The sequence below is a fragment of the Salvelinus alpinus genome, chromosome 23 (assembly GCF_045679555.1).
Source record: "Salvelinus alpinus chromosome 23, SLU_Salpinus.1, whole genome shotgun sequence".
NCBI lineage: Eukaryota > Metazoa > Chordata > Actinopteri > Salmoniformes > Salmonidae > Salvelinus > Salvelinus alpinus.
Window position 1 is genome coordinate 33406297 of NC_092108.1, and position 20896 is coordinate 33427192.

The 20896-nt window shown below is 42.3% G+C and overlaps 1 protein-coding gene, 1 long non-coding RNA gene and 1 pseudogene across 2 annotated transcripts; 1 reads left to right on the plus strand and 2 right to left on the minus strand.

Moving 5' to 3' along the window:
• Positions 1–6472: 6472 nt before the first annotated feature.
• On the minus strand, positions 6473–13693 carry vcpip1 (valosin containing protein (p97)/p47 complex interacting protein 1). Its single transcript, XM_071362015.1, has 3 exons — positions 10867–13693; positions 9785–9871; positions 6473–9638 (listed from the first exon to the last, which is right to left on the minus strand). The coding sequence occupies exons 1-3, from the start codon at positions 13517–13519 to the stop codon at positions 8815–8817; spliced, it is 3564 nt and encodes a 1187-aa protein (XP_071218116.1). The 5' UTR covers positions 13520–13693; the 3' UTR covers positions 6473–8814.
• A 4418-nt stretch (positions 13694–18111) lies between these two features.
• On the minus strand, positions 18112–19949 carry LOC139550833 (uncharacterized). The gene is made up of 2 exons (XR_011670141.1): positions 18846–19949; positions 18112–18624 (listed from the first exon to the last, which is right to left on the minus strand). It is a non-coding gene; the product is annotated as an uncharacterized lncRNA (long non-coding RNA).
• Positions 19950–20323: 374 nt separating this feature from the next.
• The window catches only part of LOC139550832 (centrosome and spindle pole-associated protein 1-like), a 34869-nt pseudogene continuing 34296 nt past the window's right edge, over positions 20324–20896 (plus strand).

Below are 20896 nucleotides of genomic sequence, written 5' to 3' on the forward strand. Positions count from 1 at the left end.
AGCAAACAAGAAAAAAAGTTAACTAAACATTTTACTGAATAACTTGAGTTTCTGTACAGATCAAAGTATACTACAATATATACTATTATAATACAACTGGCTTACAATATATGTAATTAGTACAGCAGTCTCAAAAAAAAAAAAATCTAGTTTGTCAAATCAGTGTTGTCTGAGTTAGGCAAGTTTAACATTTCCTTTTTATTCTTCCTTGGACTGAAAATATCAATATTTGTTTGAGTTTAGCTAGTACATGCTCTATTCTAACAGTCACTCTTTTTCTGAAAGTGCTGGGTTTGACATTTTGTTCACTCAAAGGAAAAGCCATGAAGCTTTAAAAAAATGTTACCTGCAATTGTTTTTTTTGGCCGGTACAAATAGAACTGCTTTTTGCCATAATAAGAAACCCTGTCCAGAAGTCAGGCCAAAACTCAGTAAGACTGAATGATTTAAGGCCATAAGCTGATAATGGCAGCATCCAAAGTTACCATGTCATTCTAGAACAACAAGGTGATCTGGAATACTCCAAAATCTTGGTTGGCAACAAAAGTGTAAACTCAATTCGTGAGACCTCTGCCTTTTGAGGCCGGGGCCTATCAACACTGCAACCCACTTTTTGGTTGAAATTCCAACAAACAAACCAGGAGTTAGGTTTTATGTCTGGAGAGGAATTTAATTCCACAAAAACTGATCTGAATGCAACATGTTACTACACAGTTTGCCTATAAGTTTACATTCAACTGCATTGGATGAACAACCAATTGGAAATATACTTCAAACACCACAGTGAGATGTAGTTTTGTGTTTATGAGATACCAAATGTACCTTCTCCATGACACCTCTTTCAATGACTTCTCAAGGGATACATCACATTCTGCACCAAAAGATCAAGACATCTCATGTCACACTCACCAACTAGGCATACATGTTGAAAGCACTTTAATATATCCCATTGGCCCAGTTCTTTTTTGAGTGATTCTAATTGTGGATGTTGTGTTGAAATTCTAGCAATAAAGCAACTAGAATAGCAAAAAAGCAACTAGACATAACATTCTTAGTAATACCAGCTGATTGTTGGTGCCAAATAATTAAAATGAATCATTCTATTTCTATGCTTGGGTCATCCAAGGTTAATCCTAACTAATGTTCCCATTAGTTGTTCCCATGAGCAATAAAGGTAGCATATAGGGCTCAACACACCCCTGCACAACAACACGCCTTATTTCCATCTCTTGAATTCCAAGTGCAAACGTAAATGTATTATTTCAAATGAATAATAAAATGCTAGCATTGCATGTTCACAAACAACTAAAACTGCAGGCGGTTCATGGAAAAATAATTATCAGCTGTTCTTGAATTGATGCATCTTTCCTTTCATCTATCAACATGAACTATGTACACACACACATATATATATATATACATATATATATATATATAGTCGTGGCCAAAAGTTTTGAGAATGATACAAATATACATTTTCACAAAGTCTGCTGCCTCAGTTTGTATGATGGTAATTTGCATATACTCCAGAATGTTATGATGAGTGATCAGACGAATTGCAATTAATTGCAAAGTCCCTCTTTGCCATGCAAATGAACTGAATCCCCAAAAAACATTTCCACTGCATTTCAGCCCTGCCACAAAAGGACCAGCTGACATCATGTCAGCGATTCTCTCGTTAACACAGGTGTGAGTGTTGACGAGGACAAGGCTGGAGATCACTCTGTCATGCTGATTGAGTTCGAATAACAGATTGGAAGCTTCAAAAGTAGGGTGGTGCTTGGAATCATTGTTCTTCCTCTGTCAGCCATGGTTACCTGCAAAGAAACACGTGCCGTCATCATTGCTTTCCACAAAAAAAGGCTTCACAGGCAAGGATATTGCTGCCAGTAAGATTGCACCTAAATCAACCATTTATTGGATCATCAAGAACTTCAAGGAGAGTGGTAACATTTTTGTGAAGAAGGCTTCAGGGCGCCCAAGAAAGTCCAGCAAGCGCCAGGACCGTCTCCTAAAATTGATTCAGCTGCGGGATCGGGGCACCACCAGTACCGAGCTTGCTCAAGAATGGCAGCAGGCAGGTGTGAGTGCATCTGCATGCACAGTGAGGCGAAGACTTTTGGATGATGGCCTGGTGTCAAGAAGGGCAGCAAAGAAGCCACTTCTCTCCAGGAAAAACACCAGAGACAGACTGATATTCTGCAAAAGGTACAGGGATTGGACTGCTGAGGACTGGGGTATCCGGAAAAAAGGCATCCGGAAAAAAGCTTGTCCGGAGAAGACAAGGTGAGCGCTACCATCAGTCCTGTGTCATGCCAACAGTAAAGCATCCTGAGACCATTCATGTGTGGGGTTGCTTCTCAGCCAAGGGAGTGGGCTCACTCACAATCTTGCCGAAGAACACAGCCATGAATAAAGAATGATACCAACACATCCTCCGAGAGCAACTTCTCCCAACCATCCAGGAACAGTTTGGTGACGAACAATGCCTTTTCCAGCATGATGAAGCACCTTGCCATAAGGCAAAAGTGATAACTAAGTGGCTCGTGGAACAAAACATCGATATTTTGGGTCCATGGCCAGGAAACTCCCCAGGCCTTAATCCCATTGAGAACTTGTGGTCATTCCTCAAGAGGCGGGTGGACAAACAAAACCCCACCAATTCTGACAAACTCCAAGCATTGATTATGCAAGAATGGGCTGCCATCAGTCAGGATGTGGCCCAGAAGTTAATTGACAGCATGCCAGGGCGGATTGCAGAGGTCTTGAAAAAGAAGGGTCAACACTACAAATATTGCCTCTTTGCATCAACTTCATGTAATTGTCAATAAAAGCCTTTGACACTTAGGAAATGCTTGTAATTATACTTCAGTATTCCATAGTAACATCTGACAAAAATATCTAGACACTGAGGCAGCAAACTTTGTGAAAATTAATATTTGTGTCATTCTCAAAACTTTTGGCCACGACTGTGCAGTGCCTTCTGAAAGTATTCAGACCTTGACTTTTTTCACATTTTGTTACATTACAGCCTTATTCTAAAATGTATTAAATAAACTCAGCAAAAAAAGAAACGTCCTCTCACTGTCAACTGCGTTTATTTTCAGCAAACTTAACATGTGTAAATATTTGTATGAACATAACATTCAACAACTGAGACATAAACTGAACGAGTTCCACAGACATGTGACTAACAGAAATGGAATAATGTGTCCCTGAACAAAGGGGGGGTCAAAATCAAAAGTAACAGTCAGTATCTGGTGTGGCCACCAGCTGCATTAAGTACTGCAGTGCATCTCCTCCTCAAGGACTGCACCAGATTTGACAGTTCTTGCTGTGAGATGTTACCCCACTCTTCCACCAAGGCACCTGCAAGTTCCCGGACATTTCTGGGGGGAATGGCCCTAGCCCTAGCCCTCACCCTCCGATCCAACAGGTCCCAGACGTGCTCAATGGGATTGAGATCCGGGCTCTTCACTGGCCATGTCATAACACTGACAATCACGCACAGAACGAGCAGTATGGCTGGTGGCATTGTCATGCTGGAGGGTCATGTCAGGATGAGCCTGCAGGAAGGGTACCACATGAGGGAGAAGGATGTCTTCCCTGTAACGCATAGCGTTGAGATTGCCTGCAATGACAAAAAGCTCAGTCCGATAATGCTGTGACACACCGCCCCAGACCATGAAGGACCCTCCACCTCCAAATCGATCCCGCTCCAGAGTACAGGCCTCGGTGTGACGCTCATTCCTTCGACGATAAACGCGAATCCGACCATCACCCCTGGTGAGACAAAACCGCGACATGTCAGTGAAGATCACTTTTTGCCAGTCCTGTCTGGTCCAGCGACGGTGGGTTTGTGCGCATAGGTGACGTTGTTGCCGGTGATGTCTGGTGAGGACCTGCCTTACAACAGGCCTACAAGCCCTCATTCCAGCCATTCAGCCTATTGCAGACAGTCTGAGCACTGATGGAGGGATTGTGCGTTCCTGGTCTAACTCAGGCAGTTGTTGTTGCCATCCTGTAACTGTCCAGCAGGTGTGATGTTCGGATGTACCGATCCTGTGCAGGTGTTGTTACACATGGTCTGCCACTGCGAGGACGATCAGCTGTCTGTCCTGTCTCTAGCGCTGTCTTAGGCGTCTCACAGTACAGACATTGCAATTTATTGCCCTGGCCACATCTGCAGTCCTGCCTTCTTGCAGCATGCCTAAGGCACGTTCATGCAGATGAGCAGGGACCCTGGTCATTTTTCTTTTGGTGTTTTTCAGAGTCAGTAGAAAGGCCTCTTTAGTGTCCTAAGTTTTCATAACTGTGACCTTAATTGCCTACAGCTGTTAGTGTCTTAAAGACCGTTCCACAGGTTGTTTATGGGTCATTGAACAAGCATGGGAAACAGTGTTTAAACCATTTACAATGAAATGGAAGATCTGTGAAGTTATTTGGATTTTTACAAATTATCTTTGAAAGAAAGGGTCCTGAAAAAGGGACACTTATTTTTTGCTGAGTTTAAATCAATTTCCTCACAATACCCCATAATGACAAAGCGAAAACAGGTTTTGGAAATTTTTGCACATTTTTTATTTATTTTTTTAACTGAAGTACTTGAAAATTGAACTCAGGTGCATCCTGATCATCCTTGAGATGTTTCTACAACTTTTTTTTTATTTTTACCCCCCAATTTCGTGGTATCCAATTGGTAGTAGTTACAGTCTTGTCTCATCGCTGCAACTCCCGTACGGACTCGGGAGAGGCGAAGGTCGAGAGCCATGCGTCCTCCGAAACACAACCCAACCAAGCCGCACTGCTTCTTGACACAATGCCTATCCAACCCGGAAGCCAGCCGCACCAATGTGTCGGAGGAAACACCATACACCTGGTGACCTGGTCTGTGTGCACTGCGCCCGGCCCGCCACAGGAGCCACTAGTGCGCGATGAGACAAGGATATCCCTGCCGGCCAAACCCTCCCTAATCCGGACGACGCTGGGCCAATTGTGCGCCGCCCCATGGGCCTCCCGGTCGCGGCCGGCTGCGACAGAGCCTGGGCTCGAACCCAGAATCTCTGGTGGCATAGCTAGCACTGCGATGTAGTGCCTTAGACCACTGCGCCACCCAGGAGACCCCTTGTTTCTACAACTTGATTGGAGTCCACCTGTGGTAAATTCAATTGATTGGACATGATTTGAAAAGGCACACACCTGTCTATATAAAGGTCCCACAGTTCACTGTGCATATCAGAGCAAAAACCAAGCCATGAGGTTGAAGGAATTGTCCATGGAGCTCTGAGGCAGAATTGTCGAGGAACAGATCTGGGGAAGGGTACCAAAAAATGTCTGCAGCATTTACAGTCCCCAAGAACACAGTGGCCTCCATCATTCTTAAATGGAAGAGGTTTGGAACCACCGAGACTCTTCCTAGACCTCGCCGCCCAGCCAAACTGAACAACCATGGAAGAACGGCCTTCGTCAGACAGGTGACCAAGAGCCCGATGGTCACCGACAGAGCTCTAGAGTTCCTCTGTGGAGATGGGAGAACCTTCCAGAAGGACAACCATCTCTGCAGCACTGCACCAACTAGGCCTTTATGGTAGTGGCCAGACGGAAGCCACTCTTCAGTAAAAGGCACGACAGCCCGCTTGGAGTTTGCCAAAAGGCACATCAAGACTCTCAGACCATGAGAAACAAGATTCTCTGGTCTGGTGAAACCAAGATTGAACTATTTGACCTGAATGCAAAGCGCCACGGCTGGAGGAAACCTGGCACCATCCCTACGGTGAAGCATGGTGGTGGAAGCTTCATGCTGTGTGGATGTTTTTCAGTGGCAGGGACTAGGAGAGTAGTCAGGATCGAGGCAAAGATGAACGGAGCAAAGTACAGAGAGATCCTTGATGAAAACCTGCTCCAGAGCGCTCAGGACCTCAGACTGGGGCGAAGGTTCACCTTCCAACAAGACAATAACCCTAAAAACACAGCGAAGACAATACAGGAGAGGCATCAGGACAAGTCTCTGAAAGTCCTTGAGTGGCCCAGCCAGAGCCCGGACTTGAACCCGATCGAACATCTCTGGAGAGACCTGGAAATAGCTGTGCAGCAACGCTCCCCATCCAACCTGATAGAGCTTGAGAGGATCTGCAGAGAAGAATGGGAGAAACTCCCCAAATACAGGTGTGGCAGGCTTGTAACGTTATACTTAAGACTCAAGGCTGTAATCGCTGCCAAAGGTGATTCAACAAAGTATTGAGTAAAAGGTCTGAATACTTATGTAAATGTGATATTTCCGTTTTTTTTATCTTCATAAATTTCTAAAAGCCAGTTTTTGCTTTGTCATTATAGGTATTGTGTGTAGATTGAGGAGAGAAAAAAACGAATACATTTTAGAATAAGGCTGTAACCTAACAAAATGTGGAAAAAGTCAAGGGGTCTGAATACTTTCCGAAGGCACTGTATATGGTAAAGAAATTCACAAATCAAGTCTTACTTAAGATATGTATTTCGAAAAAAAATCCTGCACTGCATTCAATCATTCACTAAAGTCCAAAAAGTGATTGAGGAAATTGCATATGAGTAGTGGAATATACAGTACTCCCAGGTGTGTGTACTATGTTGTGCTGGGCCTTCCAATAGAATACAGTTCCACATCAAGTAGTTCAGCACTCGTACAGCACACTTAACTTGGGCCACTCATTTGGGTTTCATGAGAAATATGAAAAGTAGCATAAATAACTTCAAACCAGTAAGTAGCATGAACCTTGAACCCAAAAGAATCAACAGGCATTATCCCCAATCACTACAAACCAGCAAAATAAATTCACCAATTTCCACCAATAAACTGAGTTATTTTCAGAACAGTGCTTCACTTGAAATGGCATTCATCTAAATTACATTTTAAACAATCTTTAAATTCTTATACAATTTTTCAAAAACAAATCCAAACTAAAAAAGCTTTTTCACAAGGTTTTTCAACAACAAATGTTGATTTTTGTTACTTATCATAAGGGCACGTAACTCCTTCCTTCAAGAATTAAGACAGCAAACCTTCATATGGGGAGCAACGTTCAAGAAAATAAACTTAGTTTGGAATATTTCACTGTTGTTTTAAAGCAATGTGTTGGTAAAGCAAATATGTTGGTAAAGCAATAAACGTGATGGTAGGTAATCATGTTTGAGGGCTAGTGTCTTTACAGTGTGCACTTTGCTGAAGCGGATGTTTGCGGTCATTACAATGCTGGTGTGGGATGGGATCTTAACTCAAGCTCTTCTACTCCCTCTTGTCTTAATGGCCCAGTGCAGTCCAACATTTTCCTCTGCTTTATATACAATCCCACACTATGAGGTTGGAATAATCCTGTGAAAATGATAATGCCCCTTTAGTGTATGAGCTGTTTGAAAAGACCACCTAAAATTTCAGCGTGATTTGGTGGGATGGTGTCTAGGCCTGCCTGGTGAAATCACCAGGTGGTAAATTAGTTAATAGACCAATAAGAGTTTCATATCACTCTGCCAATAACAGATAGTTTTCCATTTTCCCCTTCCCCACTCCAACAGTCCTTGCAAAAATATTGCTTGAGAAATTGCTCTTTCCTAAGAAGCGTTTTTGTTTTTTGTTGACCTTTTTAATTGAAAACAATCACAATAGCTAGGTTTCCATCCAATTGGCGACAGATTTATGAAAATCTGCTAAAAACCTGCATAAAGAAAATCTGCATATTTTCCCACCAGTGGTGTTTACACCAAACTGACTTGTTGCGGATAAAGGTCAGTGAGTGATGATGTAGTGCAGACATGTACTTTGTTGCTTATGTTTTCATGTACCGAATAAAAATCGGTCAATGTGTTTCCATCGCATTTTCAACTCTACAGATTGTGACAAAACTGTTGATTTAAATAGCAAATGTGCCTACTCTGGTCTTGGTATGTGCGCGCTAGCCAACAGCTCGCAGATACAGTGCAGGTAGGCTCTGCGTGTAGGTTAGTCTACATGATGTGCTTATTATGAATAAGCGAGAGAATCTTTTTATTTGTCAAACGGCAGTCAAGCATCGATCATCATGTCACCAGAATAAGACCCTCTACATTTATTGGAAAGGAGGATCAAGCTCATACTGTGCACTTTCACCAGCCTGTGAAGTTTATCATAACTTATTTCATCCATAGCCTGATAAACTGCATAATTTCCCGAGTTGTAGCGTTGAGGAGTTGAGGACCACACACCATGTTATCGCATGACTCCAAATGTACTTTGATATGATGGTTATTATATCAATATTTACGAATAAAGGCGTTTCCACCGCCATTTCTCTCAGAATTAATTTTACCGACACAAAAAGATCCCACCATGTCAAAAGAACAAATTATCTGTGGAATTTACAAAATTGTACCGGAACTTCCTATTTCCACCACAACTATTGTGATTATTTTTTTATTTTTTTATACAGTATGACTTTCCTCACATAAAAACTGTGAATGGAAACATGGTTAGTAAGGTACTTAATTGTTAACTAGAAATGATTTGATATTCAGATAAAAACAGCTGCATTGGACCTTTAAGACTTGGAGGACATGTACATGGATGTATTTCACACACAGGAAGCAGCATTGCTCCTTGGGTCTCAGTGCATGTTTCTGTATAATAGCATTAGACTGTCACCAAAGGCAGAAACAGTCAACCTCTTTGTCAATCATGCAGTAAAGACAACAAAACACAATGAATACCAAAGCTTGGATACAACCTGAAGCATTCCCACACTAATGCCAACCAGATAGACGGGTGAATGATCATGACTGAGAAAAGTATAGGACCAGGCCCTTTTCCCATCAGGAATGATCCATTGGCTCCAGGGCATTGGTATGCTCTGCATCCTGGCTATCCATTTCCTCCAGCTCCTCTGACCCTGCATCCTTTCCATCAGGCTTGTTCCCTGCCTCCACTGATGTGCCATGAGCACCAGCAGTAGATACGTCCATAGAAGAGGCCTCCTTGATGCCTGCCCCTGGGGCAGATTGGGAAGCACTCATCTTAGCCCCACTTGTCCTCTCTGCAGGGCCCCCAATGCCTGCCCCTGCATTGCTCTGCTCCCTCAGGTGCCTGTCCATGGAGGCCTGGATGGATGAGACCATCTCTTGTAGTTTTTTCCTCTGTTCTTCGATCATACTAGGGTCCAGGTGTCGGCTGTCTTTCATGGTGACAAAACCGGGAGCCATGCGCACCAACTCCTTGGTCGCGTCCTCTGAGATGTCAGACAGGTCAGGTCCCTTGGAGGCGCTGGCGCTCAGGTCCACCCCGCTGCTGTGCTGCCTGGTGATGGGCTTGTGTTCAGGGGGAGAGCCGCCTGGGGCGCTGCCAAGGGAGTGGCCCTTACCCTGGAAGGCGTTGACACTTTGGAGCTGCTCCTTCTTGCGCACCACACCTCCACTCCCGAGCCTCAGCAGGCTGTGAGAGGGGCTTCCCTCGCGACTCCTAGAGGCAGATTCAGAGCGGAGCTGCACCAGGGCCTCCTTGACGAGGTCCTCCACGTCAGGGCCCACGGGAAAGTGTCCCGCTGCATCCACACACAGCTCCAGACGCTCCTCTGCTGCGTTGTAAACAAACGTCTTTCCAGTCAGGTGTGGGAGGGTGCAGTGCTTGCCATCCATCAGGCCTGCAGATGAGACAAGATACATTATAGATGGTCATAAACACAGATCAGTACATATTAGATGCAAAGTTTAATATACCGTAGCTGTCATTTAAGTTAAACAAATTGGTAAGAGGATAAAGCCTATAACAGAAAACATGACTACATACCCATATCTTTCTTCACAATGTTGTAGAAAACTCCACCTTGGTGGAATAAGTGAGGCAATTTTTTGGCATATGACCAGACATCTTCTCCTGAATATGAATAAAACATACTAAAATTAGCATGTGAAACATGAAAATAAATTAATACACTTAAATTCCTCAGAGAAATGTGTGCTTTTGATCAAAATTCAAATTCTGTAGTAAAAATAGTAGGGCTGTGAATTGCTGATACGATATGTATTACGATTCTTATGTATTGAGATTCGACAAGAGACAGACATGAGAAAACAAGTTATGGTAATGGAAATAAAAGGCTGTAAACAAATTGTCTCCCTATTTAAAAAGAAGATGGAGAACAAGCTATGAAGGAAATACTGGAGTTTAGGTGCAGGTACAGCCAACTAGCGCAAATAAACTAGCGATTTCTCCCCTTGATCACAAAAACATTGGTAGGGCGGGGTGGATATCAAATCTACCATTCTTCTCTCTGCCTGAGGCTAAATGTGTTTCAATGAATACCGAATGCCATGTTGGGGATGTAGGCTACACAGAAAGCACTTGGAATAGATTAGAATTATAATTTCAAATGGAAAAGATTGAGCCTTGATCCATCCATGACAAGCCCACCCAGTCACTCAATACCTGTATTAGGCTACTTTGTCATTCATCCTGCTTCTTGTAACCAATCCAAGAACAGCATGTCCTTATGCTGTGTAAAGCTACTGTCTGCGACACCTATATACTATCCTCTCACTCTCACACCTATCACATTCAGTTGCTGGCCTTATATTTACTGGGATGATCTATCTATTTACTGGGATGATCTAAGGCATGACGCTTCTAAGACTAGATAACTAATTGCCTGGAACTATTGGTCTAGTCTAAAAAGGTGAATCAACAAACAAGTTGTCCATCTACCGGAAGTCATTTTTGACTTTTTGTAATGACATCACAGCAGTGTTCTGCTTGACTCCTCTGTCACTTACGTGTTGCGAGATCGTGTCTTTCTTTTGTAGCAGTAAATAATGACAGCCTAACTATTGACTTGAATACTAAAACCTTTCCGCACCCTTCCCTTTTCTTACCCATTAAGGTTGCTAGGAGACAGAGGGAGGACATCTCAAGGTCAATGTTGTCCTGCAGCTCTCTGCTAGTATTCATTCTGCTGGAAGTCACTGGATCATCACTCTTCACAGAGAGAAGGGAATGCAGGGTTGAATAGGAACTGGAAGCACTTTGGGCGGATGCCTTGCGGTTCTCTGGACCTCTCAGGATCTCCACAGTCACCCTGTCCCCGTGTTGGAGAGCCACAGGTTCATTCTCTGCTCCATCCTTGGGAGGGAAAAGTTCTTTGGGTGGGAATCCATGTCGGATACATTGCTGGGCTGGAGGCATGGTGAACTCATTAGCAATGCTCCTCTGGAGTTCAGAGAAGGTGGTCTGAGCCTGTAGAGTGAGCATGGCCTGCCGCCCATCGCTAGTGGTGACACGGATCTTCTTCTCCTTGCTGGAAGTGGGGGAGAATGAGGATTTGGTGGGTGTGGCTGGGGCGGAGGAGGAATGTTCCTGAGCAGCACTTGGGGAGGGTGGCCTGCCCCGTCCCTTCTGCTCCTGCTTCAGTCGATCCGTCCTCCTCTTCTGGGTCACTAGGGCCTGCTCGCTGATGCTCTGCTGAAGGCTCCGCTCTGCCTTACTCACTGTGAGCTCCTCTTTGTGAATGGTCTTTGATTTCTGCCCAGTTAGTATGATCTTAGTCGGTGGCTGTGTGACAACAGCCTGCTGGGTTTCCACCACGTCTGTGAGCCTCTGAGCATGCGCCCCGTCAATGGAGACTGGGTTATACTCGTCTGGGTTCTTCTTGGCAGTGTGATGTAAAATGGTGTTCACCACTTTCTGCACTAGGAGCTCACTGCCAAACTCCCCAGGGAAATGCTTGGTGACCAGTTTCATGGCGACATCATACACATTGCTGTTCAGGTCCACATTAACCTCATACTGGAACCAGTACACAGTCTCCCGCACGACCCGCCCACCCCACTCCAGAGTGATGGGGAAAGCCTCTGGTAGATTGTCGTATTCCTTTCCCTCCCAGTAGTGCTTAAAGCCACAGCCACATTTGCCCCCCTGGGAACGGGTGTTGGTTCTGTCTCCATCCAGATACACCACAGAGCCGTTGCCATGGATGTGGCGCACGGAGGTGCCGTGGCACCAGTTGCATGTGTTCAAAGAGCTCAGCTTGTAGTCAGGAATGAGGATGTCCCTCTCAGGGTCGTAACAGCAGACAACCTTGTTCAGCGGGAAGCTGTAGTTCTTGTCAGGTCTGAGCTTTCCGTGGGTGGATTTAGCCAGGTTGTAGAGCTTACCACCTGGAGCCAGCCACTCTGGTAGAACATGAAGCTCAGAGAGTGCATTGCAGATCAGACAGCGATGTAGCCGGTTTTCCATGACTGATTTCCTGGCAGCCTCCGTCACCTCTTCGGGTTGGACGCCGATCACACCAGTCCGTCTGTAAACGTACTGATGCACGTCTGCCACAAGGGAGGGGTGGATGCCATGCTTCTCCATGAAGATTTCCTCCATGGCATTGACCAGTCTCATCAGATACTTGTCTTGTAAGCTCCTGTCTCCCCCGATGACACAGCTCCCATCTTGTTCCAGCTTTATATACTTCTTGATGAGCTCCTGTGGCACTCCCCATGCCTTGGGGAGAAGCCTCGGTGGCAGCTTGGGGAGAAGGGTGTTCTTTATCCCGACGAGAGGGATGTAGTGGTTACGCCCTGAGCTACTCCAGGCGATACATATAGGCTTGTTAAACTTCCCGTCTTTTCCTTTGCACTGCTCTTCCGGCACAAGCCCAGGGAGAAAACTTGCAGAGTAATCCCCAGAGCTCCTCATTCCACTCAGTGAATCTAACAGGATTATGGGGCGGTGCAACACATTGGCCAAGCCGAATATGTGAATGTTCCGAAGTCCCAGTGGCACACCCTCCGGTGGGATAAACAGGGGGTCACATTCGTTGATGATGTCCTCCCATTCGGCTGCATCAATAAAATCCTGAAAGAGTGCCTTGTAGCGATCCAAGTTTTGTTTGAAATGTTGTTTCAAATTCTCTCTCAACGCATGCCAGAACAGTTCTCTGCCTACCAGGGCCCTGGACACAGCATGAACAAGACAATGTCCATCTCCATCCACATGAACAGGAATGAGGCATTCTTTGTTGCTGTTTGCTTTCTTCATCTCCTCCAAAGTGTCGTGAAGGTATATCAGGCTCCCGGATCTGTCCTTGCCATAGCCAACCGTAGATACATGCTCCTGTTCAATTAGAAACGCCCTGTCGCCTAGAAGTGAACAGTCGAACATTTCTCCTTGATTCATTTCCCGCAGCAGTTTCGCTTTTCCCGTCTGCTTATCCATTCCATACCTTGTGAGAATAGGAGAAAGGAGCTTGCAATGGTAGTTGGAAAGCCCCATCACTTTCACCAGCTCTGTTCCCTTTTTCGGTGCCCCAGTGACACCGAGTAGGGCATTTCTTAACAAATTGTGAAGCACAACGTCTGGATCAGTTACTTCTTCCACATTTAAAAGATTATTCTGTTCGTGGCGTTGGCCACACTCTGTGCATTCAATGCTAATCGAACCGTAAGCAGGGAAGAATAGCCTCGCCTGGCATTTCGGATCTGGGCAGGTACCGGACAAAATACGCTTGTCCTTTTTCTTGGAGCCCTGTAGCAACGACATTCTGGCGAATAAAACTATACTATGTATTGATCCTACAAAACCATAATGGTTTAACCACCAAATAACTGCCTTGCAATCCCGCTTTGACTCAAGTACTAAGCTAGTATTTGCCAGAATAACAACCGATAACAACACGGAAGCGATTGTCTTTTCTTCTTCATGAACGAACGACCAGCGTCTCGTCAGCAACACTAAAAAGGGTACTTCCGGGTCATAGAATTTCAGCAATTTTCAAAATAAAAGTTCCACACATAATAGTAGAAAATGTTCATGATAATGAAAAATAATTGTCGAAACATTAACAATGATTCAATATTCATAATTAAATTACATTTGCATTAGAAAACTATTCTAGGTGCCGAAGTAAAAGTGGGGTTGGGATTACCCAGTAGGGTCTGTTGATGGTGTTATTTCATGGGGACTGAGGTCTGAGCAACACTTTCTACTCCACCCACTCCAGTATACTCACTAGAGTGCGTAGAACACAAAACAGCCAATCGCCTCTTCAAGCCTCTTCCTTCAAGTAAACGGATGAGACCCAGTACAGCAAGGCTTGGTCACATTTGATTTGATTTTATCAGCACCTTCTCTGAGGCTATGAGGTCGATGAACTCATGTTGAGTCTAAATCATACTTCTACACTTTTGTACTGTCACTTTAACTCTGCTGACGGACGGATTCAGGACTATATCTAAATTATGAAACTATACATTAACTAATTTAGCTTTCTCTTTGTTTGCTTCCAATGTGGAATAAACACCATTCCATACCAGACTTGCACTCTTGGCTTTCCCTATAATGTGTGTGCCAAATTCCAACTATTACCAGGTGATTAGGTAAGAAAATAATTACTTAAAAGAAACAATGTAAACAATGTGACCAGTAGATGGGGTGTTAACTGACTGGCATACCTGTAAATTACCAACATTATAATGTAATTACAAAACTTCCATAACTAAGGCTGTTCTGAATAGATTGTCACTTTTCATTCATCTAGCAAACTCATAACTCACATCGCTTTCTCTCACCTATTATACGATAATTATTATATCTGGCTCTGAGGAGCATTTCAAGCATTTTGACTAGACAAATACCATTTCTTTTTTTGAGGCTGTATCCTAGTAAGATCATGCCGCTATAGGTATCACCCCAATTATGCCTATAGCCTATCAACGGTTATCACAGAGTTTAACAACCAACCCTGGTCGCAATTCATCAAAATGTTTGCATCTTGGACTTGTGAGTTCGGGTTTCTGTGATTGTGTGACATATAATTGCCTCATAAAATAGCTCTGTGCTCACTAGGAAAAGGTAGATTCTAGTGAATAGACTGGACCCTGGTTTTCTGGACACACAATCAATCGTTTTGCCTGTACAGTGTTATATTCGTATCGGTGTCCAGTGGCTCCATTTTAAGCTGTTTGACCACAGTAAAAGTCCAGCAACACTTCCTGACCTTGTTCAAACTCACCTGATTTGTATTCTAAGGACTGTAGTGAGTAGACTGGATCCTGGTTTTATAGACACATAATTGATCGTTTTGCCTGTACAGTGTTATATTTGTACCCTATAGTTTTCCTGTACAGTGCAATTTATTTTTGCAATACAACAAAAAATACAGTAACTTTTCTTAAACATTACATTTCAAAAATGCATCCTTGAACAATAACACCAGTTAATTAACAAGAATCATACAATCAAAATAATGAGTTATTTTCTTAGCTTGTCATTGTATATATATGTTTTACCAGTAGGCTAATATGTTCTTTACATTAATTTACTTAATGTAAATTTACCCACCTTATAATATTCTTTATCTTATACAAAGTGGTAATACTCTTGAACTTTTCCCACCATGTAGTCAAAAAATGTCGCATCATTTTAACATTATGCACATTGAAAAGCTGCAAAAATGATTGATTTTGTATCATACACATAGCGTTTTAAGGCAGACTTTTAATTTGAAGGTAAAATCTGAAAACCGTAAGTCTCAATGCTGCTGCCCTGACTCTGTTGAGCGTCTGTGGCGAAACGTAGTTTGCCATGGGTTGTGGTACATATAGTTTTCTAAACTGTGCTAGTTGCGTTTATCTTTTGATATGAGTCCAAACCAGGACACATATACTAATTTTACGAATACTAAGCAAGATTAATTATCGTATTGTGTCAAGTAACTATGCCTATTACAGTCAGATTTGTATAAATTAGTTGTTTATTTGGCTTAAAATTGACTATAAGTACCACGATGCGCTTTGGTCTTGCACAAATCAACCTAATTTATTTAATAATTAATTTACCTGAATATGTTTTACATTTATACACTTCTATAACAGAGTATGTGCAATACATGTGTGTGCTAACGAATCTCTAACGTTGCTGTGTCAAAATATTAACGGTACAGTACATGCATGAGGAGACAGCAACATATAAGAGTGTCATTATATGTTGACAACATTAGCTAGTATTAGCCACTAGCTAGCTACATTGTAAGTCTTCCCAAATTCGAGAAACTTTTTGTTGTAATCAATGTCAATATATATTTTATTTGGCTTTACTGCTATTAGCCCATACAAACGCATTGAATAGTATCTAATAGTATACCACATATCTAATGTAAGTTATTCTTTCCATAATAGTTTGTAGGCCAAACCGTTTGGACGCTACAGACGATTTTGTGAGAAGACCGATTTTCGGGATGTCTCATGGCCTGACAAAAACCGCTTTACCGTTGTCACCTTTCACCGCAGATGCGACATAGGTGGATGAGAACAGATTTCTAGTTTAAATTGACGGATTTTGATGGGGATTTTGTATTATGCTAATTCGATTTTCGCAGGGTCGCGGACATCGAGTTGCATGTACACTAGATAGCGGTAAATTGCCGAGTGCGGCTTAGGCCGCCCTTTGTGACTTGCTTGCGGGCGTGCTGGCAGCCTTCTCGATTGTGAGTCAAGAATTCAGCATAGCAAGTTTGTATGAAGGTCTTGTTATTAAATGGGTACATAGTTCAATAGTAATATCCTCTAAAACGCTCTGGTAACAAACAAACTTTGCTGCTCTGTTTCCAATTGTCCACATGGCTGGGATAACCTATTCAAGTAAGTAAATATATTTCGAAAATGTTTAAAACATATATATGTATTATTAGCTAACTAGCTACAGTGTACACTGTAAAAAACAAACTCCAAATGCATTTGTAGGTAGGTAGCTAACGCCATGGAGAAGGGTGAAAGTATAGCAGCCCCAACTGTCAAAGTGAGAGAATAGGCTATTCTGGATAGGGCAGGTACTTTTGTGTAGTTCCTGTCCCTAGAAGTGAGGATGGAGATAATAGTAACAATATTCAGTGCGGTGTAATTTGACTTTAATAAAGTCTGTTTCTTGTGAGTTTTTCTGTCCTCAGATAAAGAGAGTTACAGTATGAAAGCCTGTCTACATATTAAGAGGTCCCAATGAAGAGCAGTGGTTCTCAGTCCTGGTCCTGGGGACTCAAAGGGGTGCACATTTTTGTGCACACAGATTCCTGTTGAACACTGTCTCTTTAACATGCCTTATTTTCTCAATAAGTCTCTCTTCTTCACTTCATCCCTCTCTCCTCTTCTCCCTAAATCCTCTAGGTTATATCAGCTGTGTCAGTGAACCCCTCCCGCATCTGAACTGGCTACATATAGGGCACAGCATGATCAGTGATGAGAGGTCACTTGGTCAGGTCAACAGGACGTATTATTAAAGAGATGCTTTACACTGAGATGCAGTAGTCCCAGAGTTAATGATCCAAGGTCAGTTTTGCATTTCACCTCATGATTATTATGATGACTAACAATGTAATAATAAAAAATAAAGCCAGGCTTAAACATGCTATCTCTCTCCATCTGTCTCTTGTCTGCATATATGTTTTGATGTGAAAGAGGATGCTAACCCCCCAGTTCCATCATCGCCCTCACCCACTTTTAAGATAACCTTCGGGGGCCGATGAGACACTATTATGTAATTGTGATAAACGGAGAAAATATTTGGGTAGCACTGTGATTCATTAATCATATGCTGCATTCCCTGCTCCTGTGTTCTTACCTCTTTCCCTTTCTGTCTTTTACACCTCTCTTGCCACCACCTCTTTCTTCCTCTGTTTTTATAATGCACAACAGATGTCCAGTGAAGTACAGATTGAACTTGTATTTATAATATTACAATTATAATATTTATAATGCATGTATTTATAACACTTGGATAATGAACTTTCAATAATGCGTTTCACATTCTCTACTGGTTGAAATGAAGTCTCTCATTTGATGAAATACTACACCTATCCTGTGTTTATCAGATCAATACAGATGAAGGGCATTAGATATTGAGATGAACCGGTTTAGAGTATTAACATGATGCATAGGAAGTGTAGTGCACGGTTTAAAACAATTATATTTCTTTATATATTAATTAAATCCTGTTTCTAGACTATTAGTTACAATGTGTAACCATTGATGTCCCAGGACCAAGATTGGTAAACACTGTTGAAGTGTATAATTGTAATCATTCAAAGACTGGAATTTGATACTCCTGGTATTGGATATGACAAAAATAATCACAGACATTCATACCTGAACTGCACCTTTATTTGCCAAGGTAGACTACATGATCAGTGAATATATTAAATGTACAGGCTACAATGTGGGATCTCATGCATGGCAATAACTACATGTATACGACTTGCATCCTTGGCACAAAGTTATATTATATTCTACTCAATCCATAGGCTTCATTAATGTCATTCAGACTGTTTGAAGTTGACACAACTGGCTAGGATAGCTGAGGTTCATGGCTAGGTTCTGAACTAATATGTATACCAAACGTTTGTGTCCATACACAGATCGGCTAGATAGCTAGCTACACATCCATAGGCATACAGGTATTTTTTATCCTCCACTGCACAATAAGCAAGAACATAGCTATCTACATTATTTCATCTATCTGCATTGCATGGCAAATATCAGCAAGGCAAGCTTACAAAATTGTACATTAAATTAGCAGTAAATGCTTTAGCTAGCTAGATTATTACATCCATTGTTTCACAAGATGACAGCCTGGTTTGCTGGTTGTTTCAGGAGTCCCTAAAACATTAAACAACCAGAATTACAATTTCATACTAATGTCAATACACCCGTAAAGCTAGCTAATGTAAGCTAGTCAGCTAGCTTGCTAAATCGCGATTGTCGTAAATTAACTTAATGATTTTAAAAAATGCATAATCGTTTGTCTCTACATTAACTAACATATTCCTATCAACTGTACATTTTGTTGCATGATTCGTTATGACATTATAATCACTTACGTTTGCTTCCGTCCTAGTATTTTTGTCAGCCATCTTTGCTGAAGAAAGTCTCCAGCATCGGGTTGCACAGCGTCAAATTCGTCTGGGAAGCACTCTGATTGGTCATCGCCCAGCGGTCACCGCTGGTGATTTGCATAAAGTTGGCGAAAATTTTCGCCCACCTTCGCACCGCCCAAAACCACCCTTTCCACTGCTCATGGCTTTCCTTCCATTGAAATGAATGGTAAAGCGGTGGTTTACCGCGCAGCAACCTATGCTAGTGTTTCATGAGGGATGAATTTGTCAAATTGATTGATGGCGGGGGCGCTAGATGGCGCAGAAGACCAAAGTGGTCAAGTGAATACTTTTTTCCATGTCATTTGCAGTGCTGCTGGTTAGTAGCTGACAAGATACAGACATTGCTCTGAAAATATTGAAGAATATTTAGGACTATCAGTTCTCTATGAAAGAACCAGTACTGGTGAAAAATAAAGACAGCAAAGTGCACACATTTGCACTTGGGAGGAATCTGGCAGATATAGTTACACAATTCATATTTTAGAAGGGTGGTGCTGGGTGGGCGCGCGAGCTAAATTTACGGTGCTAACGTGCTACTGTAGCTACCTGGCTGTTGCTACTTAGTTGGCAGCTGTTGCCTTGTAGTTTGAGCTAGCTAGCTGAGTAGCAAAAGTTCGCAAGCCCAGTAGATATCTTGGTTGCACAAATGGTGAGTACTGTTTATGTCATTTTAATATAGAAAACCAACTCCGCAACAGGCTTCCATCTATGCCTGTCTCGCATGCATTTGTCGTTGATTTGTTTTAGCTAGCTAACTTTAGCTGGCTACACATCAGGTTAACGTTAACTATAGACAACAGGTAACTAACTAACGTTCGCTAATTTAGTTTATAAAGATTCTAACAAATTCGTGTAACATCATTTGCGTAGCTTGCTTGTTAGCTAGGTAAGGTATGGCCTAAATGCTAGCGAGGTAACGTTAACGTTACATAGCTAAGATTACTTTTGTGTTCAGTGGTTGCTTGACAACCGAAATTAAAGAGACAGCGGGCCATTTCTGGCGAGCTGGGTAACGTTAGCTAGCTATCATACTTTGCCAGCAATATGATCAGATGATATTACAACAGCATAACTAGATAACTTTAGGGAAATATGACCAAAGTTAAACTGTCTGTCTGTAGTTGAGGCTGTTTTGTCGAGTCCAAAATGCTGCTACTAGCTAAGGTTAGCTACCTAGCTAAATGTTTACAATTCATGACATTGCTTACTAACGTCAACAACATCACTATTTAACTATTTCATTGACGTTACTATTTACTAGCTAGGTAACATTATATTCTTAAATGGCTTAAATGGCAGAAGTTCTTAAATGGCTAGAATGTAAATGTTATACTGTTTGCAAGTACATTTGAGCTGTATTATTAGACATTGTTTAATTGTGTCACTGTCACTTTCACAGTGAGCCTGCATTATAAATGGAGATGGATAATGAACTTAAGAAATCCATCCAGCAACAGAAGGCCAGAGTAGCAGAGAATACAAAATCCACCTTACCTGGAAATAAGGGTGTGTTTCAGTGTTTATTTTTACTGTGGTGATAGAATGCTGAAAATGTTGGACTTGGGTCGTTCCATGTAATTTCAGCAAGCCATGACACCCATCATCTCAGATTGTTCTGAAATAGTTTATGTAGTTAGAAACAGATAAGATATGCATTATTTTGTTGAAAATAATTTGATCGCTGAGAAATTTAGATAATAGATTGCTTGTCTGTCTGCCGCTAACTTTAGCAGGCTTGTAAATGTGCATGCATGTCGCACATGGCTAGTCGAACGCAGAACTCTTCATTGAGACAATGCTGAAACATCAATCCACAGATGAGTCGGTGACACATTTTCATTTGTGCCGAAGTCAAAATGAAAGAAAAGAAAGCTTGCAAATTCAGTAGGCTATGGTGTGAAATGGGCTTAGAAGTGTTGTCTTTATTAATGTTAATGCAGACTTTGGTGTGCTTATCAATGCTCAACCAAAAACACCTTTCTCCCCCACTTATA

What these genes read in the sequence shown, in the direction of transcription:
- vcpip1 (XM_071362015.1), bottom strand. Translation starts at nt 13,519, where the DNA reads ATGTCGTTGCTACAGGGCTCCAAGAAAAAGGACAAGCGTATTTTGTCC. An exon ending in TCTCCTAGCAACCTTAATGG is followed by an intron (nt 9,872 to 10,866) that starts GTAAGAAAAGGG and finishes ATTCATATTCAG; the next exon opens with GAGAAGATGTCTGGTCATAT. An exon ending in CATTGTGAAGAAAGATATGG is followed by an intron (nt 9,639 to 9,784) that starts GTATGTAGTCAT and finishes TCTCATCTGCAG; the next exon opens with GCCTGATGGATGGCAAGCAC.